The sequence below is a fragment of the Mobula birostris genome, chromosome 8 (assembly GCF_030028105.1).
Source record: "Mobula birostris isolate sMobBir1 chromosome 8, sMobBir1.hap1, whole genome shotgun sequence".
NCBI classification, from domain to species: domain Eukaryota; kingdom Metazoa; phylum Chordata; class Chondrichthyes; order Myliobatiformes; family Myliobatidae; genus Mobula; species Mobula birostris.
Window position 1 is genome coordinate 65,928,740 of NC_092377.1, and position 16,479 is coordinate 65,945,218.

A 16,479-nucleotide genomic window follows, 5' to 3' on the forward strand; every position below is an offset into this window, starting at 1 on the left:
AAGTTCTAGACACTTGAACCTGAGTGTCACTCCCGCAGACCGAAAGTAGGTGCTCCACATTTTCTATTTTATTCCAGATTTTCGGCACAGGAGTATTCTGTGATGAAAGGGGGGAGGAATTATAGAAAAATTGAGAAGTGAGATCTTGGAGGGATTTGAAAACAAGAAAGAAGTTAAAAAAACATTTCAATTTTATTAGATGTTATCAACAAGGACAGAGTTGATGTTTCAATGGAGTTTTGAATGACCTTTATGGAGTACAATGTGGGAAGCCATTGAGAAATCCATTGATACTATCAAGTCAGAATAAATGAGTGTTTCAGCAGCAGATGACTGACAAGAAAATACTTAATACTTTATTATCGCCAAACAATTGATACTAGAACGTACAATCATCACAGCGATATTTGATTCTGTTTGCAGATTAAGTCAACATGTTCACCAAATAAAAGGGAAGAGGAGCTTAGAACTTAATATTTACTTAACATGCTAAAATTTTCATCAATTATGTTAAATATCATGATAGCAACAAGATACATTCAGAAAATCTCAAAATGTAAACCTTGGCATCTTCCACGGTTCCCGAAATCCTCTTAGATTAGCTCCACAGGCATCATACAAAGCATTTGTCCAGTCTCCCAGTACTTTAACGTGGATACTAAAGTGGTCCTCGTCAGATGCTGAGGTTAATGTGAATGGATGCCATTCAAAGTGAGATATCGAAGGACAATGCAGAAAGATGTATTGACCAGGCTTCATCTTAAAGCCTTGCTTTTTCATCTGGAGTTCAAGAACTTTGGAGGGATGTACAATCACCTATCCAGTAAAGGAATGAATACAGTATTACGCTTAATGTTTATATGTTGAGTTTATGGGTTCTCACAGCAAAGTCAGTGAGTTCATCTGCTCTTAGAGATGTAACAATTCTCAGTTTTATAAGAATCACTGTAGAGGTTCACCTTTGATTTACTTCCTGATTTACCACATCTTCATTTTCGGCCTCAGCTTTGACGGTGAACTGAATAATGAGATCCACTAATTTTAGTGGCTCTCTTATTGGTTTACAAATGCATGTTTACTATCTCACAACTTAATGTACTGATTACGCTATGACCAAGAAAGGTAATATGTCAATGTCAGTTACACCTTGTAACATTCTGCCATTGCAGAGTGCAGAAGTAACACCCATCAATCATGGAACTACTCAGTAAGCTACTTGCCATCAGCAGCAATGGACCTATCATTTCTTAGTCTGCCTGCTAAAAATAAAATTTAAAAGGATGCCTACTGAAGAGAAGAATAAGTATTGAGAATCAATGAGTGCATTAAGACAATTTCTGAGGACAAAAGTTTTACAAGTTTATAAATAAGTATGCCAGAATAAAATGAAGATGTTGCAAATTAAACTTTACCTTTGTAATCACTACTTTTTGACGGGATCTGAAAAATCGAGTCAGTCTTTCACAAATATTTAGAAAGATTGGACCCAAAACCCACTTCCAGCTCTGAAAAAAAGTACATAAAATTATTCAAATGCAGTAACGGGCTTTAAAATGGTCATCAGAGAGAGAATGCCTCATTTCTCTCCCCGATTGTCCAGGGCCTTCCTGAAATGCATTTGGTGTTGTACCTTTAATTAAATAGGATATGTAGAAGCCAAACTCTACAAACTACATTGTGAAGGCTGGGCCAGAAATCACCTTCATGGTAGGCTAGTAATGATACATTATCGAAACTCATTGTTAGGAGGCAATTTAAGCTGAAAAGTGCTCAAATAACACTGGAATAATCAGGGGCATCACATTCCAGACATCCCGTGTCGCTCAGATGATACTCCCACACTCATCCTATGGTCACACTTTTGAGGTTGAAGAAACCCAATGTCCTGCAGGTGTTCCTCTGCATGGAATGGAGCAGACTCAGGGTCAACCCGGACTCAGGCAGCAGAGCCTGACCTTGGACTGCCCTGAGGGGTTTCTTGCCCTGAAGGTTTTTCCCCACTGTCTCAAAGTGTCTCAGAAGATCACAGACTATGAGGAACAATTGAAGAACATGAAATTATTTCTAAAATTAAATATCATAAACAGATAAAATTCATTAAAAGATTAATTAATGTTAATATTAGTTAATATAAACTAAGTGAATGCAAACAAAAGCACTGATCTTTGTTTTTTTTCCCTCTCTGCAGGTCACTTATTCAAATAAGTGGAGCCATGTCAGATGTGGCAATTATGTCTAATATGGTGCTGAAGAACCAGATATGAAGTGCACTGTATTTAATCCCAAGCAAGTTCCTTATCTCAATATGTATCCTGACATTGCACATTGATGAAGCTAATCAACTCTCCTTGACAGTAATGTAGGCCACAACACAGATACTCACTATTTCAAAGTCCTCCTGTGCATTTGTGCCCAATGGATTTTTACTTTAACTATGGAAGGATGATAAAATAGAAAAAAGGTAAAGGACTAAAAAGAAAATGGGCACTTCCTCAACTGTCTCTGATCCTAAGACAGCCCTAATGCTCATTTGCAAAAGCCAGTTCTTCAACCATGCAATCCACTTTACACAGACTCAACATATCCCTATTTAGGCCATAAGATATAGGAGACAAATTAGGCCATTTGGCCCATCGAATCTGCTCCATTTCATCATCTGATCCAATTTTCCTCTCAGCCCCAATCTCCTGCCTTCTCCCTGTATCCCTTCATGCCCTGACCAATCAAGAATCTATCAACCTCTGCCTTAAACATAGAAGGGGTGATTGATAAGTTCATGGCCTGAGGTAGAAGGAGATGAGTTATACAATTCTCATTACATGCACATGCAGTTCAACTCTGAGTGATTATGCAGAAAGTTTGAAGTTAGTAACTCATCTCCTTCTACCTTCGGCCTTATCAACCGCTCCTGGTGAATTATTAACTTCAAACTTTCTGCATAATCACTTAAACAGTTGAACTGCATGCGAACAAAATGAGAGCTGTATAACTCATCTCCGTCTACCTTAGGCCATGAACTTATCAATCACCCCTGCTGTGGGCACTTTCTGGAGGTCCAAGATCCATCTGCTCCACAATCGCTGGACTAAGTGTGTAAATGTAGAAGAGGACTATGTTGAAAAATAAATGTGCTAGGTTTTCTAAAATTGACTCCTTGTACCTTAGGCCACGAACTTATCAATCACCCCTCCTACATGAAGACTTAGCCTCCATAGCTGCTTGTGACAAAGAATTCCACAGATTCACCACTCTCTTGCTAAAGAAATTCCTCTTCAACTCCGTTCTAAAAGGGCGCCCCTCTATTTCAAAGCTGTGTCTTCTGGTCTTAGACTCTCCCACCACAGGAAACATCCTCTCCATATCCACTCTATCAAGACTTTTCCCCATTTGATAGATTTCAATGAGGTCATCCCTCAATCTTCTGAACTCTAGTGAATATAGGCCCAGAGCCGTCAAACACTCTTCATATGACAAACTATTCAATCCTGGAATCATTTTCGTGAAATTCCTTTGAACCCCCTCCAGTTTCAGCACATCCTTTCTGAGATAACTGCTCCCAATACTCCAAGTGAGGCCTCACCAATGCTTTATAAAGTCTAAAACATCCTTTCTCCTTGAAATGAATACTAACATTGCAATTGCCTTCTTCACCACAGACTCAACCTGCAAATTAACCTTTAGGAATCCTGCACAAAGACTCCCAAATCTCTTTGCATCTCAGTTTTTTGTATTTTCTCTCCACTTAGAAAATGGTCGGCCCTTTCATTTCTTCAACCAAAATACACGACCATACACTTCCCGACACTATATTCTATCTGCCATTTCTTTCCCTCTTCTACTCATCTGTCTAAGTCCTTCCGTAGCCATTTTACTTCCTCAAAACTCCCTGCCCCTCCACCTGTCTTCATATCGTCTGCAAACTTTGCATTAAAACCATCAACTCCATCATCCAAATCATTGACGTATAACATAAAAAGCAACTGTCCCAACACAGACTCCTGTGGAACACCACAAGTCACTGACAGCTAGTCGGAAAAGGCTTCCTTTATTTCCACTCTTTACTTTCTGCCAATCAGCCTCTGCTTTATCCATGCTGGAGCGTTTCCTGTAATACCATGGGTTCATAGCATGTTAAGCAGCCTCATGTGTGACATCTTGTCAAAGGCCATTTGAAAACCCAAGTACACAACATTAACTGATTCTCCTTTGTCTATCCTGTTTGTTATTTCTTCAAAGAATTCCAGAAGACTTTCCCAAAAGGAATTTCCCTTGAGGAAACCATGCTGAGTACAGCCTGTTTTATCATGTGCCTCCATGTACCTTGACACCTCATCCTTAATAATCGACTCCAACATCTTCCCAAGCACTGAGGCCAAACTAACTGGTCTATAATTTCCTTTCTTCTGCCTCTCACCCTTCTTGAAGAGTGGAGTGACATTTGCAATTTTCCAGTCTTCTGGAACCACTCCAGAACCTAGTTTTGAACCTGATTCTTGAAAGATCATTACTCATGCCTGTACCATCTCTTCAACCACCTCTTTCAACACTCTTGGGTGTACACCATCTGGTCCAGGTGGCTTATCTACCTCCAGACCTTTCAGTTTCCCAATAACCAACTTTCTCTCTAGTTATGGTAACTTCACACACTTCATGCCCTCTGACACCCGGACTTCCACCATACTGCTAGTTCCGTCCACTGTGAAGACTGATACAAAATACTTATTCAGTTTGTCTGCTACTTCATTGTCCTCCATTACTACCTCTGCAGCATCATTTTCTAGTGGTCCAATATCTACTCTTGCCTTTCTTTCACACTTCATTGACTGAACAAAAAGCAAATGAAAAGCTGGCATGGAATGCAAAAATAAGAATATGAACAGGTGCTAATTAATAGAATATAATTAATTGCACAGAAAATGAAGGCTTTATGCTACTGAAAGTTGAGTCGATGTGCAAAGTGGTATGATGGTGGAACTTTGGCAAAACTGTGAAGATTTACATTCTGACACCGGTTTTAGAAATACAACCGTTTCTTATAAACTTTGCCAAAATGACTCAAAGGTCTGAAATGTGCAATTAACATAGTATGTAGAAAAACTGGAGTAGAAGTAGGCTACTCAATCCCTTCATCCTTTCTTACCATCCACTATCATTGATGACCTGGCCCAGGCCTTACCTGCTCTTCTATGCTAATTTCTCACAATGATCAATTCCCAAATCTTTCAAAAATGTAACTGATATTTATGTTTCTGGAATTCTCATACAAGTGTCAAAAATTTCTAAAATATAAAGCAATTTATTTTTATGCAAATTGGGTCAAACATGACGATTTATTTCAAGCACCATGAAAAATAAGTGAAAAGATATTTTAGATTATTTACTTGCAGCTATAGGCTTCAGTAACAACCTGCTCTTTGAAGATTAGTCATTTCATATAAAGGCTTACGATAGAATTCTTGTAATGTTTATGCTTGATCAATTTTCACATGACTACCCTCCATTCCCTGGAATGCCAGATTGCTGATAATATACTGTATTTCTTCTTTGCGTATCCCCAATGACGCAGCCTTCACAACTCTCTGGGGAAGAGAATTCCAGAGACTCGCTACTCTCTGCAAGAAGTTCCAAGACAAATCAGTTTTAAGTTACCCTCATCCAGTAATAAAGATTACTCTTTCAAACTGCAAGAAATGTGGATCTAATTTCTTTAGCCATTTATGATGGGACAACCATCTCAGCCCAGGATATATTGCAATATACCTGGACTGATTCAAATGCCAGTATATGCTTTATTAAGTAAGGTGACAAAATAATGCACAATACTGCAGGTAATGTATAAGGTAGCAATAGAAACATAGAAAACCTACAGCACAATTCAAGCCCTTTGGCCCACAATGCTGTGCCGAACATGTGCTTACTTTAGAAATTACCTACGGTTACCCATAGCACTCTGTTTTTCTAAGCTCTGTGGACCTATCCAGGAGTCTCTTAAAAGACCCTATTGTATCTGCCTCCACCACCGTCACTGGCAGCCCATTCCACACACTCACCACTCTCTGCATAAAAAACTTACCCCTGACACCTCCTCTGTACTTACTTCCAAGCACCTTAAACCTGTGCCCTCTCATGTTAGACACTTCAGCCCTGGGAAAAAGCCTCCGACTACCTACACGATCAATGCCTCTCATTATTTATACACCTCTATCAGATCACCTCTCAACCTCCGTCGCTCTAAGGAGAAAAGGCCAAGTTCATTCAACCTATTCTCATAGGGCATGCTCCCCAATACAGGCAACGTCCTTGTAAATATCCTCTGTACTCTTTCTGTAGTTTCCACATCCTTCCTGTAGTGAGGTGACCAGAACTGAGCACAGTACTCCAAGTGGGGTCTGACCAGGGTCCTATAAAGCTGTAACATTACCTCTCGGCTCTTAAGCTCAATCCCACGGTTGATGAAGGCCAATGCACCATATGCCTTCTTAACCACACAGTCAACCTGCGCAGCAGCTTTGAGTGTGCTATAGACTCAGAGCTTTTCAATCCACTGTAAATCATCCCTACAATCGTCAAGATCCTTTTGCATAGTGAATACTGAAGCAGAGTATTCATTAAGTACCTCTGCTATCTCCTCTGGTTCCATACACACTTTTCCACTGTCACACTTGATTGGTCCTATTCTCTCACGTCTTATCCTCTTGCTCTTCATAGGCTTGTAGAATACCTTGGGTTTTTTTTTTATCCTGCTCGCCAAGGTCTTCTCATGGCCTGTTCTGGCTCTCCTAAATTCATTCTTAAGCTCCTTCCTGCTAGCCTTATAATCTATCATTACCTAGCTTTTTGAATGTTTCGTAAGCTTTTCTCTTCTTCTTGACTAGATTTACAACAGCCTTTGTACACCACGGTTCTTGTACCCTACCATCCTTTCCATGTCTCATTGGAACGTACCTATGCAGAACGCCACACAAATATCTCCTGAACATTTGCCACATTCCTGCCATACATTTCCCTGAGAACATCTGTTCCCAATTTAATGCTTCCAAGTTCGTGACTGATAGCTTCATATTTCCCCTTACTCCAATTAAATGCTTTCCTAACTTTCTCTTCCTATCCTTCTCCAATGCTATGGTAAAGGAGATAGAATTGTGATCACTATCTCCAAGATGCACTCCTACTCAGAGACCTGACACCTGACCAGGTTCATTTCCCAATACCAGATCAAGTACAGCCTCTACTCTTTTTGGTTTATCTACATATTGTGTCAGGAAACTTTCCTGAACACACCTAACAATCTCCACCTCATCTAAACCCCCTGCTCTAAATAGTTAAACTCCAAATGTTTTGTAATGAGGGCAAATATACATTTGCATTCCGAAGCACTTGCTGTATTTCTAACCTCAGTAAAATAAATTACAGTAGTTAGCTAGTAATCTAGAAGTTGTGAGTTCAAATACTGTTAAATTGTGTATAAAAAACAAGAATAAATAAGGTAATGTGTGGAGATTATCAAGAAAATCCAATGTTTCGTTATCGAACCCTGCTTGGTTTACGAGTATTAGTTAAGGGAGCACTGGACAAGTCAGCACTTTATGGCTGATTTTCCTGCCCTGCCCACCGAAGTGAAATACGTTCTCAAAACTTTTGAGGCAAATAATTGCACCGTGTTAGTATCATACAGATCCATGGTGTTTTGACCAAAGGAGCTTTCTAACAAATCCAGAACAATTATCTGTCACACTGATCCTTGATTTAAAAAATATAAACTTACCACTGGTTCATTTCCAGAAAATTGTGGTAAAGGACATTCTGGAATGTCTCCCCATTCTTCATGGTGGTCCTTGCAGTATGTAACATTGTGGTTCTGAAGACTCTGAGAAGTTTGTCCTCGAACAATGCGCCTATATCACAGGATGACTAATTTAATTCTTTACTGTTTATAAGCATTGTAGAATTCAAAACTAATTACTATGTTTTAGAATATTGATGCACAACTCCCAACATTTTTAAAATTACTTCAATCACTGATAAATTTAGGATTTTCTTTAATACATTTTGTTGTTATTGATACCAAATATATTTAGCAGAAGATTAGGTTAACTAGTTTTAATGTAGGTAAATTAATTATTTTTGTGAAGAAAATTCATAAATTACCAAGTGACTTACATATTAATAACATAACAGTATAATTTCTATTGGCTGCTGTGGTAAAGCAATGTACACGTCAGAACACAAGAAGTAGGAACAGAAGTAGACAATCCAGCTTTTTGAGCCAGCTCCATTATTTATTAAAGTCATGACTGATATTATATTTCAGCAACATCTTTTGATCCTATCCCCCTCATCCCTTTATTTTCTTGATGTGCAGAACTCTGTTGATCTGTGTTTTCAATGCACACAATAACCGAGCTTCCTCAGCCCGATGGAGTAGAGAATTTCAAAGGTTCACTGCTGTTTGAGAGAGGAAATTTTATATTGCTTTACTCCTAAATATCTTAACCATTTTGAAGGGTGAGCACGTAGCCAAGTGGTTAAGGCATTGGACTAGCTACCTGAAGGTCGTGAGTTCGAGCCCCAGCCAAGGGAACATGCTGTGTCCTTGAGCAAGGCACTTAATCACACATTGCTCTGCGACGACGCTGGTGCCAAGCTGTATGGGTCCTAATGCCCTTCCCTTGGACAACATTGGTGTTGTGGAGAGGGGAGACTTGCAGCATGGGCAACTGCTAGTCTTCCATACAACCTTGCCCAGGCCTGCGCCCTGGAGAGTGAAGACTTTCCAGGCGCAGATCCATGGTCTCGCAAGACTAACGGATGCCTTTATTTTGAAGGTGTGTTCCTTGCTCCTTAGCCAGGGAAAACATCTTCCTTGTATTTTGCCTTCTAATGCCCTTAAGAATTCTGTAGGTTTTAATGAGATCTCCTCTTATCTAAGCTCTGGAGATTGCATTACATCTGTACTCAATCTCTCCTCATGCAGCCATTCATCGAACCAACCTACTGATTCTTTGCCGCATATTCTCAATGGCAAGCACGCCTTTATTAGGCAGGGAGACCAAATGTCAAGTATGCCTCTCTTAGCCCAAAACAACAAGAATTTATAGCCCTGTATTAACATCTTCTTGTAAATAAGGACAATATAGCTACTCACAAGTTTCTTTTCAATGATTTATGTACAACTACATCAAGGTCCTTCTAAACATCAGTACCACCTCATCTTTTACCATTGGATAAATACTCAGCTTTTCTATTATGTGTACCTTATTTTTTCATTCATATTCTATCTGCCATTCACTCAGCTTGCCCATATTCCTTTAAAGCCTCTTTGCATTCACTTCCTGCCAACCTGAAAACAAACTATTCACATATTTTGCTTTCTGTCAATAAGCAATTCTCAATTCACATCAATACATTATCCCAAAATCTGTCTTTCCTAATTTCAAAGATCAACCAGTTTTTGGAAAATCCAAATACACCACATTCCTCAACTATTCTACTAGTCAGCTTCTCAAAATAAAACTCCAGCATATTCATTAAAGATGATTTTCCTTTGAAAATCCATGTTGACTCTGCACAATCCTTAGCTTCTTAACAGAGCGCTCAGTATTTTCTACATCATTGATATTAGGCTAATAAGTCAGTAATTCTCCATTAGTTCTAACATGGGAGAATCATAATTAAAGCCATCCGGGACAACTCAAGAATCCGTAGAACTTAAGATAACAAAATGTCTAAAGCCATCTCTTTCAAAACTCTGGAATGTAAACAACCAGGTTCTTGTGATTATTAGCTTGCGAGCTCAACAACTACTCCAGTACCATTTTTTGTTTAGTTTCCTCATTTCCTAATTCTTGACAGAAATAGATGAGTCAGGTTTTGTATGTCTTCATCCATGAAAACAATCACGGGATAATTGTTTAATTCTTCCTTCGTATGTGCAAGCCATAGAGAACAAGGTGGATGATCTTAAAGGGAGACTCACCTACTGCAGGGAGCTGCTGAACTGCTGTGTATTCTGTTTCACCGAGACCTGGCTCTCCCCTGCCACCCCCGACTGTGCCATCCGACCGGAGGGATTTTCGATCCATCGGATGGACTGCACGGCATCTTCGGGCAAGATGAGTGGAGGTGGCGTCTGCCTACTGATTAACACTGGGTGGTGGGACACGGTGGCACTGACAAGCTCCTGCAGCCCGGACCTGGAACACCTGTTGGTGAAGTGTCATCCCTACTATCTACCACAGGAATTCACCTCGGTCCTACTGACAGCGGTCTACATTGCCCCCCAGGTGAACGTGGAGTATGCTCTGAATATACCGTATGCCAACATCAGTGAACTTGAGACCAGGTATCCGGAGGCTTTGTTCATTACAGCTGGGGACTTTAACCAGGCCAACCTCAGAAAGGCGCTGCCAAAGCTATACCAACATGTCTCCTGCCCCACTAGAGGCCCGAATATACTTGACCACTGCTACACAGCAGTCAAGGATGCCTACCGTTCCGTCCCACGACCTCACTTCAGAAAATCGGACCATCAGGCAGTGCTCCTCCTCCCGGCTTACAAACAGAAACTGAAGCGGGAGGTCATGGTGTCAAAAGTAGTGTCGCGTTGGACGAAGGAAATGGATGAGGTCCTTCGTGACTGCTTTGAATCGATGGACTGGTTAGTATTCAAGGACTCGGCAGCTAACCTCGACGAGTATGCCTTAGTTATCACGGATTTTATTTTGGAAATGCACGGAGGATTGCATGTCTAGCAAGGCGATCCAGGTATTTCCTAACCGGAAACTTTGGACGAATTATGAGGTCAAGTCCCTTTTAAAGGCTAGAGCTGCGGCTTTTAGGCCCGGGGATACCAGTCGCTACACGGAATCCAGGTGTGAACTCCGGAATGCATTAAGGGCGCCAAGAGGCAATATCGAGCCAAGTTGGAAGCCCAGGCTAACCAAAGGGATGCCAGTAGACTATGGCAGGGTCTAAATGAGATCACTGGGCGCAAAGAAAAGGCTGGGAATATTAATAACTGTGGCGCTTCTCTTCCTGATGAACTTAACATATTCTACGCAAGATTCGAACAGAAGAGGAGCGTCTCGCTCCCTCTGGATGAACTGGACCTGGTGGCATTGAGATTCATCATCACCGAGGAGGATGCTAGAAGGACCTTCCTGAAGATAAATCCAAGGAAGGCGACGGGCCCAGGTGGCATCCCAGGACGGGTTCTCCGGGCCTGTGCAAGCGAGCTAGCTGGAGTGTTTGCTGACATCTTCAACTGCTCCTTGCTTCAGTCTAAGATCCCCTCAGATTTTAAGAAGGCAACAATAATCCCAGTGCCGAAGAAGAGCAAGGTGGCATGCCTGAATGACTATCGACCTGTGGCTCTGACATCAATTGCTATGAAGTGCTTCGAGAGATTGGTTATGACACACATCAACCACAGCCTAGCGGTCAACCTCAATGCTTTGTAATTCGCCTACCGGAGCAACAGGTCAACAGCAGATGCCATCTCTCTGGCCCTACATTCCTCCTTAGAACACCTGGAGAATAAAGACGCATACGTAAGGCTCCTTTTCATTGACTACAGCTCTGCTGTTAATACCATCATTCCAAATAAACTGATTCCTAAGCTCCGGAACCTGGGCCTTAGCACTCAGATCTGCAGCTGGATCTTCAACTTCCTCACAGACAGGACCCAGGCTGTTAAAATAGGGGACAAGCTCTCCTCTACAATCACTCTGAGCACCGGTGCCCCTCAAGGCTGTGTACTCAGCCCCCTGCTGCACTCACTGTACACCCATGATTGTGTAGCCAAGTTTCCATCAAACTCAATATACAAGTTTTCTGATGACACAACAATTGTAGGCCATATCTCGTTGAGCACAGAGAGGAAATTCAGAACCTGGTGGCATGGTGCGAAGACAATAACCTATCCCTCAACGTCAGCAAGACGAAGGAATTGGTTGTTGACTTCAGAAGGAGTAGCGGACCGCACAACCCTATTTACATCAATGATGCGCAAGTGGAACAGGTCAAAAGCTTTAAGTTCCTCGGGGTCAATATCACAAATGACCTGACTTGGTTCAACCAAGCAGAGTCCACTGCCAAGAAGGCCCACCAGCACCTTTACTTCCTGAGAAAACTAAAGAAATTTGGCCTGTCCCCTAAAACCCTCACTAATTTTTATAGATGCACCGTAGAAAGCATTCTTCTAGGGTGCATCACAACCTGGTATGGAAGTTGTCCTGTCCAAGACCGAAAGAAGCTGCAGAAGATCGTGAACACGGCGCAGCACATCACACAAACCAATCTTCCGTCTGTGGACTCACTTTACACCACACGCTGTCTGAGCAGTGCTGCCAGGATAATCAAAGATACGACCCACCCAGCCAACACACTTTTCGTCCCTCCTCCCTCCGGGAGAAGGTTCAGGAGCTTAAGGACTCGTATGGCTAGATTTGGGAACAGCTTCTTTCCAACTGTGATAAGACTGCTGAACGGATCCTGACCCGGATCTGGGCCGCACCCTCCAAATATCCGGACCTGCCTCTCGGTTTTTTTTCTACACTACCTTACTTCTCATTTTTCTATTTTCTATTTATGATTTATAATTTAAATTTTTAATATGTACTGATTTTAACTATTTTTAATATTTAATATTTGTAATCCAGGGAGTGTGAAGCGCAGAATCAAATATCACTGTGATGATTGTACGTTCTAGTACCAATTGTTTGGTGACAATAAAAGTATAATAATATTTTCCTCAGAACTTTTCTCCCCCTTTTTCTTTTTAAATCTTTTTATTGAATTAGTACACAAAAGGTAAACCATGTAGACACTAATACACTGTTGCAATATAAATTTACAAGAGATATTAATACACAAAAAAAAGTTAGTACAAACAGTGCAGTGTAGATATACAATAATAAGGTAATATAATAGTATACTAATTTCCCATACATATCAATAAAGAGAAGGAAAAACCCAAAACCACCCCCCCCAGAAAAACCCAAAAAAAAACCCCCAAAAAACCCACCGTGCAACTAATCTAAAAAGCAAAGCAATGGGCTAACTAGGTATCAAGTAGACTTAAACAACTTAAAACAATCACGTCCTCAAACCCGACCTCCATTAAAAACAGTTAAAAAGCAAGAAGGGAATGTAAATATGGGCAAAGAGAAAAAAAAAATTACATTAAATGAAAATGTTGAATAAAAGATCTCCAGGTCTGTTCAAATTTAACTGAAGTATCATAAAGATTACTTCTGATTTTCTCCAAATTTAAACATAGTATCGTCTGAGAAAACCAAAAGAACGTAGTTGGGGCATTTTCCTGCTTGAAAATAAAACAGTACTTGTTGAAAAGAATTAAGTAGTATTTTGATCATCCACATTAAACCACAGACTTCCCTCCCTTAAGAGTGAACAATACTACTTTTGATGGCTTGTTAACTTAAGTATCACTCTGAACAGAAACCCCTTCATGTACTGGTCTCTCCCATACTGCTTTATAGGATCTTTCCAAATCAGGATTAGCAAGGCAAAACTTGTCCATTAGAAAACTTCTAGTTTACTATGGTGATTTAAAATTGGAAGGAATAGTAAAATGGTAAGAGCAATTTCAGATTTTGACAAAGTGCCCTCAAAACACCCGCATAATTATAAAGTCTACAAACCCTGTGAATCCAACTGCTCTTACTGTTGGTCAAAGTAAAAGAAAATGAGTTGTCTTTTCCTGGAGCAGAATATATCTGTGATCTCCTTCAAGCAGCAGTGTGCTCCAGAGAGAAATGTCAAAGAACTGGTGTAAAGGGACCCATCAGATAGAAATCTTTAATTCTGACCTTCAAGTTATGATTCAGGCTATTTATGTTTTACCAAATTGTACTCAATGTTATAGATGATGAGTTTTTCCGCAAGTTATAGTTCTTATGGACAAGATTACTTCTATGTAATTATGTTAATAACAGAATGTGTTTAGAATGCAGCACAATTTACACTCAGAACGTGCTTATGTTAAAACAATTACTTTATATTTTAAAAAATGTAAATTGTAAATGCAAAAATATTTAAAGACCAGTAAAATTAAAACAATTAGGTCAACAATAAATAACTAAAATTTCTTCCTAATCTCCTGGTTGGAAATCCTCTTTAAAATTAATTGGGATTGCAATCCAGGCCACATCCATGTCACAGAGGTGCTCTTCCTTTCATGTTTGGAATCTCATCACAACCAGGCTTCTTCATCAGACTCTACGTAGAGTGAAGGGACTGATGCAGTGACAGCTCTCACTCTGAATTTATAGCAGGGTTTTGCTTTTACATTTCTCCTTGCAACTGCTGCCAGTTCACCCCAGCAGTTGTAAAATTACATCACAGTACACATTTTTCTTGAAGGTGCATTTATCTAAGCAACTTTCCCAGCACTATAAATAAACTAATAAGCTTTTATGTTCAGATACATAATTTGCATTATCTAATTGTACTATGAACATATTTTTGTGCATGAATTTAACTGTAATAAAAATTTATTTACAATTATAATTGCATCCCACATTGTTCATTAACTATAAGTAGACAATTCATGTCTGATGCTGGCATATTTTAATAAGTAGAAAATGCACTTACCCTGAACCATGAACGATGAGACCAATAAAGAAGATAATGAAGAGATGATGTGCAAACCAAAACACCTCATAAAATGACCTCATAATAATCTGTGCAGACGAAGTTGCCATCAGAACAAGAGTCACAGTAATGATGATGCCGGTCACTCCTGCTGTGCTACGTAGGAGTTCTTTTGTAGGGTTCTAGAAATTAATAGAGGATTCAATGAACATGGGCAAAATCACCCATTATAAATAACAATTTCTATCTTTTTTCAAGCTAAATACCTTATGCAATAAGATACATTTGAAATTACACAATTTTATTTGATGAAACCTATAATAAAAACACAAGAAATACAAACACACATTTGCCCATCATATATCGCCCCTCAATACTATTCTGCTATTTAATCTGTTAATCCAGTACCTTAAAGATAAAAAAAAACTACAGATAGCTGGAAATCTTAAAAAAAAGTGGGAAATGGGGTAAAGACTAAGTAACACACACAAAATGCTGGAGGAACTCAGCAGGCCGGGTAGCATCTATGGGAAAGAGTACAGTCAACGTTTCTGGTTGAGACCCTTCAGCAGGACCGGAGGAAAAAAAAGATGAGGAGTAGATTTAAAAGGTTGGAGAGGGGAAGAGAGAAACACAAGATGATCGGTAAAACCTGAAGGGGGAGGGATGAAGTAAAAAGCTGGTAATTTGATTGGTGGAAGAGATACAGGGCTAGAGAAAGGGGAGTCTGATATGAGGACAGAAGGCGATGGAAGAAAGAAAAGGGGGGAGGAGCACCAGAGGGAGGTGATGGGCAGATGAGCAGGCAAGGAGATAAGGTGAGAGAGGGAAAAGGGGATGGGGAATGGTGAATGGTGGGGGGGGGGGGTGGAGATTACCGGAAGCTTGAGAAATCGATGTTCATGCCATCAGGTTGGAGGCTACCCAGACAGAATACAAGGTGTTGTTCCTCCATCTAAGTGTGGCCTCATCACAACAGGAGAGGAGCCCATAGATAGACATATCGGAATGGGAATGCAAAGTGGAATTAAAATGGGTGGCCACTGGGAGATCCTGCTTTTTCTGGCGGGCAAAGCCGTCCCCCAATCTCTGTTGGGTCTTGCCAATATACAGGAGGCCACACCAGGTGCACCAGATTCAGGATACGACCCCAGCAGACTCACAGGTGAAGTGTTGCCTCATCTGGAAGGACTGTTTGGGGACCTGAATGGTAGTGAGGGAGGAGGTTAAGGGGCAGGTGAAGCACTTGTTCTGCTTGGAAGGATAAGTGCCAGGAGGGATATCAGTGGGGAGGGACAAATGGACAAGGGAGTTGCGTAGGAAACAATCCCTGCGGAAAGCAGAAAGTGAGGGGGAGGGAAAGATGTGCTTGGTGGTGGGATCCCGTTAGAGATGGTGGAAGTTGCGAAGAGCTATGTGCTGGAAGCAGAGGCTGGTGAGATGGTAGGTGGGTACAACAGGAACCTTATCCCTGGTAGGCTCTTCTGTCTTCTCCTGTCAAATTTCCCCTCCTCCAACCCTGTATCTTTCTCACCAATCAATTTCCCAGATCTTTACTTCATCCCTCCCCCTTCAGGTTTCACCTATCACCTTGTGTTTTTCTCTCCTCTTCCCCCACCTTTTAAATCTACTCCTCAGCATTTTTTTAATCCAGTCCTGCCAAAGGGTCTTAGCTTGAAACATCGACTGCACTCTTTTCCCGAGATGCTGCCTGGCCTGCTGAGTTCCTCCACCATTTTGTGTGTGTTGCTCGGATTTCCAGATTCTGCAGATTTTCTTTTGTTTGTCTAAAGACTCAGTAAATTGGGTAGAGTCTGTGGGAAGAGAAAGAGTTATCATTTCAAGTCTGGGAGACTTCATGGC

At 40.7% G+C, this 16,479-nt stretch overlaps 1 protein-coding gene across 1 annotated transcript in view; it reads right to left on the minus strand.

The window, feature by feature from the left end:
• The window catches only part of LOC140202004 (NADPH oxidase 3-like), a 180,171-nt gene that overhangs the window by 8,951 nt on the left and 154,741 nt on the right, over positions 1-16,479 (minus strand). Inside the window, exons 6-9 of the mRNA XM_072266873.1 lie at positions 14,617-14,798; positions 7,766-7,895; positions 1,413-1,505; positions 563-816 (exon numbers count right to left, since the gene is read on the minus strand). Coding sequence (XP_072122974.1) covers positions 563-816; positions 1,413-1,505; positions 7,766-7,895; positions 14,617-14,798 — 659 coding nt within the window. The remainder of the gene's footprint in view (positions 1-562; positions 817-1,412; positions 1,506-7,765; positions 7,896-14,616; positions 14,799-16,479) is intronic.